Source organism: Molothrus aeneus, chromosome 18 (genome assembly GCF_037042795.1).
Source record: "Molothrus aeneus isolate 106 chromosome 18, BPBGC_Maene_1.0, whole genome shotgun sequence".
NCBI classification, from domain to species: domain Eukaryota; kingdom Metazoa; phylum Chordata; class Aves; order Passeriformes; family Icteridae; genus Molothrus; species Molothrus aeneus.
In genome coordinates, this window is record NC_089663.1 from 1,699,238 (window position 1) to 1,707,425 (window position 8,188).

General features: G+C 64.3%; 2 protein-coding genes across 2 annotated transcripts in view; both read right to left on the reverse strand.

Annotated features, from left to right (window-relative positions):
- Positions 1-8,188, reverse strand: part of UQCR10 (ubiquinol-cytochrome c reductase, complex III subunit X) — a 149,339-nt gene that overhangs the window by 110,646 nt on the left and 30,505 nt on the right. The gene's annotated exons all lie outside the window — the stretch shown is intronic.
- On the reverse strand, positions 256-5,671 carry NEFH (neurofilament heavy chain). Its single transcript, XM_066562186.1, has 4 exons — positions 4,879-5,671; positions 3,525-3,724; positions 2,695-2,819; positions 256-2,387 (listed from the first exon to the last, which is right to left on the reverse strand). Exons 1-4 carry the CDS (start codon positions 5,669-5,671, stop codon positions 758-760), a joined length of 2,748 nt encoding a protein of 915 aa, XP_066418283.1. The 3' UTR covers positions 256-757.

The following is an 8,188-nucleotide window of genomic DNA, read 5'->3' on the forward strand; positions in this document are numbered from 1 at the left end:
GCTCTCCCAGTCCCTTGGGAGCCAGGCTTTAAAAAAAGAAGGAAGGGAAAAAGCACACTGAAATCCTTTGGAAGGCATGGCAGGGCTGGCCCTGTTTCCATGCTCAGGACACAAGGTCCTTGTGGCTGCTGTGGGGTGTGTTTCCCCTCTGGAAAGCCCCATGTCACCCACCCCAGCCCTTGGTGGCAGATCCCAGCCCCACATTCCCACCTTCCTTCCCCGTCTTCTCCCCAGGACAAGCCAGCAGAGCCAGGGTGTCTCTGTAAGCACTTTTATTTGGTAATTGCACAGAAAGCAAAGATCAGTGGGCTGAGGTTCCTGGTGCACTGTGTGTGTCTGTGAGCATTCCAGCAGCTCCCAGCCTCTCCCACCTCTGCCCAGAGGGACTGTCACCCCCCAGGGCAGGGCAGGACCCCGCCAGCCCCCCCAAGCAGCTACAGCTCTGCATTGCACTCATCCATCCATTGCACATACATTAAATAAATGCACTTAGAGGAGAAGGGTGGTGGGGTTCCCCTGGGGGTCCCCCCTCTTCTCCAGGGTTATAATTCAAGTGTTTAAATGTGGCGCTCGGCGAATATCACGTTCTGCGAGGGAAGCAATCGCCCACCCGAGGGGCTCTCACGGGCCTATTGCTAAGGGAAAGCCTGGCCTGGGGGTCCTGGGGGTCCCTGGGCTCCCACCCCGGGCCCAGCCATGGCAGGGAGCGGAGCAGCTCCCGTGCCCGGAGGTGCCTGCGGCTCCTGGGACTCCTCCATCACTTCTTCCCCGGCTCTGGGGCTGTGCCCTCCTTGCTGGAGGGAGCCTCGGCTTTGGGGGGTTCCTTACTGGCTTTGGGCTCATCTTTGGGTTTTGCTTTAGCTTTGGGTTCCTCCACTTTCTTGGGTTCCTCTGCCTTCTCCTTCTTGGGTTCCTCCACCTTCTTAGGCTCCTCTGCCTTCTCCTTCTTGGGCTCTTCTGCCTTCTCTTTCTTGGGCTCCTCCACCTTCTTGGGCTCCTCCACCTTCTCCTTCTTGGGTTCTTCTACTTTCTTCTTAGGCTCCTCAGCCTTTGGCTTTTCAGCCTCCTTGGTGGCTGCTTTGCTGACCTCCTGCTGAGGTTTTGCTGGAGACTCCTCAGCTTTTCCCTCTTTGGCAGGTTTGGGGCTTGGCTTGGTCTCTTTGGCCTGTGGAGCTGGAGGCTCTGGCACAGCAGCCTCCTTCTCCTTGGGTTTCTCCTCTGCCTTGGCTGGGACATCCTTCTTGGGAGCTTCCTCCTTCTTACCCTCCTCAGGCTTGGAGGGAGCCTTCACTTCCTTGGGCTGCTCCTCCTTGGCCGGGGCCTTTGGAGCAGGGCTTGGCTCCTTGGCTGGGGCCACCTCCTTCTGTGGAGACTTGGCCTCCTCCTTCATGGGAGATTTGGCTTTCTCTGGGGACTTCACAGCTGGGGGTTTGGCTTCTTCCTTTGAGGGGCTTGGGGGCTTCTCTGGGGACTTCACAGCTGGGGGTTTGGCTTCTTCCTTTGAGGGGCTTGGGGGCTTCTCTGGGGACTTCACAGCTGGGGGTTTGGCCTCCTCCTTAGAGGGAGTTGCAGGTGGCTCTGGGGATTTCACAGCTGGGGGCTTGGCCTCCTCTTTAGAAGGGGCTGGGGGTTTCTCTGGGGACTTGACAGTCGGGGTCTTGGCCTCCTCTTTTGAGGGAGGTGTGGGTTTCTCTGGGGATTTCACTGTTGGGGTCTTGGCCTCATCCTTTGAGGGAGGTGTGGGTTTCTCTGGGGATTTCACTGTCGGGGTCTTGGCCTCCTCCTTAGGGGGCATTGGTGGCTTTTCAGGGGATTTCACAGCTGGAGTCTTGGCTTCCTCCTTTGAGGGGGTTGGGGGTTTCTCTGGGGACTTCACAGCCGGACTCTTGGCCTCCTCCTTTGAGGGGGTTGCAGGTTTTTCTGGGGATTTCACAACTGGGGTCTTGGCCCCCTCCTTTGAGGGGGATGGGAGCTTTTCAGGAGACTTTGCTGCTGGGCTCTTGGCCTCCTCCTTTGAGGGGGACTCAGGTTTCTCTGGGGACTTGGCCTCTTCCTTTGCAGGAGACTTGGCCTTTTCTTCTCCCTCTTCTTCAGCTTTCTCCTCTTCTTCTTCTTCCTCCCCCTCTTCCTCCTTCTCTTCAGCTTTTTCCTCTTCAGCCTCTTTCTCAGCCTCCTCCTCCTCTGTGACCTCCTCGGTCACCTGGATTTCCTCTGTCTGCTCCTCCACAATCACTGTCTCCTTCTCTGATTTTTCCACCACCTTGATCTTCTCCTCACTCTTCACCTTGATGCTGGTGGTGATGCTGGGAGGCTTGGGGACCACCTCGGGGTAGGAGAGCATCCCAATGCCAGTCTCGAGCCGATACTCCTCCCCTTCCAGGAGCTTTCTGCCAGGGAGAGACCAGGGCAGGGCACTCAGTGATGGCTTCTCCTCTCCTCCTGTGACCAGGAGCTGCCAGCAATGTCCTGCAGCTGCATCTCCCTCCCTGCCCCATCCTGGATGATCTTCCTGCTCCTGTGGCCTGGATGAGCAGATTTCCTTGCCCTTCTCTCCGCACACCACTGGGTCACCCAACTGGACATTGCCCACCATGGATGGAGGATTTACTCACCAGAAAGAGCTCAGGTATTAACAAGGGACTTTGAGTAGACCTGGCTGAGACCCCCCCACACCTTCCCCAGCCCCCCCTGTACCTGTAGGCAGCAATTTCGATGTCCAGGGCCATTTTGACGTTGAGCAGATCCTGGTACTCGCGGAGCTGAGCTGCCATCTCCCACTTGGTGTTCCTCAGCTCGTTGTCAAGCTGCTGGATGGTTTCCTGTGGGCAGACAGAAAAATAATGGGGGGGGGGGACGACACACAGCACAGTCCCCAGGAGCAGGGAGACACAAGAGCATCCCTAAACTGTCCCCTGGTCTCCAGCACCAGGGTGTCCTCACAGAGGAGTCTGCAGCCACCTCCTCCTGCAGACACACAGGGAAGGGAACACAGCCAGGGGTGGCCCCAGGGGTGTCCAGTTGCCTTGGGGGAACTGGCAGGAGCCCTGCATGCCCTGAGCAAGGAGCTGCACTCCAGCTGAGTCCTTGGCACGCTCCCAGCACTGCCTCCAGCAGTGGGAATGCTTCCAGGACTTGAGTGAGTCCAATGGCAACTGAACTCCAGCTGGAGGCTGGTGGGCACCACCCTGGGGACAGCACTTCATTCCAAGGCCACCAAGGCAGCCCTCACTTCTCAGCTCTGGGGGTTAGGATGTGGCCCAAAGCCTGGACACACTTCCATGGCATTTGTGACCATCCTCACAGGCAGTTCAGTGGCAGGCAGAGCCACGGGGCAGCTCCAGGGGTACTGAGGGACACAACAGCCTGGACACCACCTCAGGCTCTGGGTTCCTGATCCCTGTGGGCTGGGGGAGGCCAGTTCTGACACAGCCCCGAGCATGTCCCACAACTCTTTTCCATCCTGAAGCCAAAGTCCCAGCGCTGCCCCTCCCCAGCATGGGCCGCTGCCCACTGCGCCACAGCACCTGGTAGGACAGGACATCTGCATGATGGCGCTCCTCCGAGTCCTGCCTCTGCCTCTCCAGCGACTCCTGGGTCCCTTTGAGGGCTTCCAGCTCGGTGGTCTTGGCCTGGAGCTGCCGGCGGTACTCGGAGATCTCCTCCTGGGCCAAGCGCATGGCGTCCGTGTTCACCTTGGCCACCTCCGACAGCTTGTCCAGCCTCACTGCCATGGAAAAGGGAAGCTGCGGGGCGGGAGGGAAGGAGGCTGCAGCCTCCCCCCCTTGGGGAAACTCAAACCTGTCCATGCCACGCATCCCTGTCCTCTGCAGAGCCACCCCGGGCTCCCTGAGCGCTCTGCCTTCCCCACCCCTCCTTCCATCTCTGCTGGGAAGTGAAGGAGGATGGGCAAGACGAGCTCGGGGCTGCAGCACCCGCCTCCCCTTCAGCTGTGCCACAGCCCCCTGCCCCACGGCGCTGCCCCCCTGCCGCATCCCAGACACGCCAGCCCTGGCCCGGGGCGGGGGGGTTTTGCCGCAGCGCCCTGCGGACACTCCAGGGGACGAGGCGGGGCACAGAATGAGGGGACAGGGATGGGGAGCAGCGATCCTGCGGCTCCCGGGGCAGCCCCCACTCCGCTGGATGAGCGCCCCGGGTCGGCGCTGCCGCTGCCCGCGGTGCTGAAGCGCCGCTGTCCGCGGTGCTGGACCCGCCCTGCGCGCCGGGGGCTCAGCCCGGGGTGCCGAGCGGTTTTTGGGGTGCCGACCCCACTCTCCTCACTGTACTGTCCCCCCCGCCCAAAAAAGGCCACTCTCTGTCCTCCCCTCCCGCGTCAGGGATGCGGTACCGCCCCCCCCAGCGCTGCAAGCACCCCTGGCCTTGCCCCGGCTCAGAGGGACCAGCACAATTCCCTGCAACGTTGGAGAGATCCGGCACCCCAAAAACTTGCGGGGTGCCGGGACAGTGATGCTGGAACCCTCCTCGAAACTCACTGCGGGGCAGAGGGGAGACGGGCAGGGCAGCCGCGGGCACTGGGGCTCTGGTGGCAGGGATGGGGTCACCCTGAAGCTCTCCCAGGGTGCTGGAGGTACGGGAGGTCCCTGCACACCGCTAGGGAGGGGGGCACTAACCCTCCCGAACACAATATAGGGGGGCTCGCTATCCCAACACCCTCCAGGAGCACAGTAGAGGTGGGAGGGGTCCCTGCACCTCCCGGCTGGGGGCATCTAACATGATACAGAGAGCGGGGGATCCCCGCATCCCTCGGGCCTCCCTCGCTCCCTTTGCTCAAGCCCATCCCGGAGCGCGGCAGCCCAGGGTGTCCCGGGGGAGGTACCGGGACGCTGCCGGCGGGTTCGGCGGCCCCACCCTCGCACTCACCGCGGAACCACTCCTCGGCCTGCAGGGTGCTGCGGGCCGCCGTGCCCTCCAGCTGTGCGCGCAGGTCGCGGAGCGCGGCGGTGACTCCGGGGCGCAGGGAGGCGGGCGGCTCTGCGGGCAGCTCGGGCCGCGCCCCGCGCAGCAGCGCTCCCACCTCGGCGCGGTGCTGCCTGCGCAGCTGCTCCGCCTCCTCCCGCAGCGCCCGGGCTCGCTCCTCCAGCGGCGCCCGCGCCCGCTCCTCCTGCGCCGAGCGCTGCGCCAGCCCGCGGGCCGCCGCCTCCAGCTCCGAGCGCTGCCGAGCCTCGTCCTCCAGCCTTCCCCGCAGCGCCGCCACGTCCTCGGCCAGGCGCGCCCGCTCCAGCCGCAGCTGGCCCTTCTCGGCGCCCAGGCGCAGCACGGTGCCCCGCATGTCCCGCAGCTCCCGCGCGTACAGCTCGCCCATGGCCGAGCGCCCCGCCTGCTGCTGCCGCAGCGCCGCCGCCTCGGCCGCCAGCGCCCGGTTCTGCTGCTCCAGCGCCCGCACCCGCTCGATGTAGCCGGCGAAGCGGTCGTTCAGCACCTGCAGCAGCTCCTTCTCGTTGCGCGCCCGCGGTTCGCCGTTCAGCGAGTCCAGGCTCTCGGTGGAGGACGCGGCCGCGCTGCCGCCGCCGCCCCCCGCGCCCCGCGCCCGTCCCACCACCGGGGCCGGCCACGAGTAGAAGCCGCTGGAGGCGGCGGAGCGCGGGGCGGCGCGGCCCGGCTCCTTGCGGAGCCCCCCCGGGGGGCCCAGCAGCGTCTCCAGCATCAGGCTCATGGCGAACCCCACCCTCGCTGCGGCACCGGAGCGGCCGCCCGCTTTATACAGCTCGGGGCGGCCGCTCCGCCCCGCCACCGGCAGCGGGGGTGGGCACCGGCACCGGCAGCGGCACCGCCCCGCGCCGCCGCCGCAGCCCCGCGGGTGCGGAGGGACCCCGCTGCCACGCCCAGGTGGGAGCGGGAGCCGCACCAGAAAGAAGCGGATTGTCCCCCGGCAGGAGAACGGGGACCCCGGAGCACAGCGGGATCCCGGGAGCAGCAAACAGGACCACCGGGAAGGGAGTGGAGAGATCCCGCAAGGACCCCCGGGATCAGAGAGTGGGACCCCGGGAAGGGAGGAGGGAACTCCTTGAGGGAGAACACATCCCCGGCCAGGGAGCAGAACCACCGGGAATAGAGAATGGGAGCCCCGGGAAAAGAGCAGGGACACCCCAGGACAGAGTGAGGACCCCGTGGGAAGTGGAGAGCCCCTGAAGCGAGAAGGGACCATCAGAGCAGAGAGGGGGAAAAGAAGAATAGAGGGTGGGACCTTCAGAGAGGGAGGTGGGACCCCCGAGGACAGGGCGAGGACCCCGTGGAAAGGGGGTGGGGAGCCCCCTGATGTGACCGTGGACCCCCTGGGCAGAGAGAGAAACTCTGGGAATAGAGTGGGGTCCCCAGGAATAGAGAGTGAGACACTCGGGAGGGAGCTGGGACCACCCAGTACAGAGCAGGACCCCACCCCGGTGTGAAGGAGAAAGGAGGGACCCCCGGGTGGCACAGACACCCCCTCCAAGGGTGCGGCAGCGACCCTGGGGTGGGGCCCTCACTCGGTGTCCCCCCGGGGCCAGGCACTGACTGGGGCTGGGGGGGTTCCTGCTGGCAGGGGGGTGGTGCCGGGAGGGTTCCCTGGGGGGACAGGGGACAGCCCTGCGGGATGCTGGGGAGCTCCCGGCAGGGAGGGATGGGAGGGCCAGGTCTGCCATCTCTGCTGGGGTGAGGATGGAGACAGGGATGGGGTGGGGGGATGTGACCCCCAAAACCTGCCCTTGGGACGGGGGCAGCCACGGGCCACTCAGCCAATCAGCACTCAAGTACCATAGAGCCAATCAGCAGTTAGATACCATAGAGCCAATCAGCATTCAGGTACCATCCAGCCAATCAGCACTCACAGACAGCCCTGCCAGTCCGCCCATATGGACCAATGGCCAATCAGCAGTCCCAGACCACCCAGCCAATCAGCACACACAGAGCTCAAGATGTGGGCAGGCACTAACAGCTCAGCCAATCAGCAGCCTGGCCTGGAAATCCCAGCCAATCAGCAACCAGATTGATAGACATTGTACCAGCCAATCAGCAGACAGGAGTACAGATCCCAGCTAATCAGCAGGCAAGTGCATAGGCATCCCCCAGCCAATCACCAGGCAGGTCCATAGATCCCAGCCAATCACCAGGCAGGTCCATAGATCCCAGCCAATCAGCAGGCAGGTCCACAGATCCCAGCCAATCAGAAGGCAGGTCCATGGTTCCCAGGACCAGCCCTGGTGTCCCTGCTGTCCCCACAGCTGTCCCCTGTGTGAGCAGGGTCCCACCCTGTCCCTTCTCCCACAGATCCACGGAAGCAGGGCCGGGAGCAGTGGAATGCGCCAGGAGGAGTGGGAGGCTGAGCACCCTCAGCCAGTGACACATCCCCGGGAGTGCTGGGGACACGGGGACAGCAGGCACGGGCCACCCCCGAGCAGCTCTGCCCGCCCAGCTCCCGCTGCCAGCCCCCTGACCTGCTCCCGGCCATCTGCCACCAGCCTGGGGCCGTGGGGACCCGCGGGTGGGGACAGGCGGGGCCCTGAGGGTCCTTCCCACCCTGGGGACACGCGGCTGAGCAAGGGGACATGGCCTGTGGAGGGGTGACCCTGTCTCCACACCCGGTGTGACCCCCACTCCCAAGCCCTGCCTCCCAACCCTTTCCCTGTTTCCATCCCAACCCCTGGGCTGTCCCCTGTCCCCATATCTCTCTGCTCCATCCCATGTTCCCATCCCATGTCTCCATCCCCTGTCCCTATCCCTGTCCCCATCCATGTCCTCATCCCATGTCCCGATCCTCTATCCCCATCCCTGTCCCTATACCATGCCCCTATCTCCTGTCCCCATCTCTTTCTCTATCCATGTCCCCATCCCATGCTCCCATCTCCAATCCCCATCCCCTGTTCCCATGCTCTATCCCTATCCCCTCTTTGCATCCCACATCCCTATCCCCTGTCCCCATCCCATGTCTCTATCCCCTATCCCCATTCCCTGTCCCCATGCCCTGTCCCCATTCCTACCCCCTGTTCCCATTCCTTGTCCCCGTTCCGGGTTCCCCCATTCCCTCTCCCCTATCCTTATCCCATCCTGTTTCCCCATTCCCTCTCCCCTATCCCATCCCCATCCCTGCCCCATTCCCTCTCCCGTTCTCGCGCCCGTTCCCAGCCCCGCCCCTCCCGCCGTGCCCCCGCCTCCTTCCCCGCCCACCAGCGGAGGCCCCGCCCCGCCCCGGAAG

Excerpts from the sequence above, each read along its gene's own strand:
- NEFH (XM_066562186.1), bottom strand. The coding sequence starts at position 5,671 with ATGAGCCTGATGCTGGAGACGCTGCTGGGCCCCCCGGGGGGGCTCCGC. Across the intron at positions 2,820-3,524 it reads CAGATGTCCTGTCCTACCAG|GAAACCATCCAGCAGCTTGA; the intron begins GTGCTGTGGCGC and ends GTCTGCCCACAG. Across the intron at positions 2,388-2,694 it reads ATCGAAATTGCTGCCTACAG|AAAGCTCCTGGAAGGGGAGG; the intron begins GTACAGGGGGGG and ends TCTCCCTGGCAG.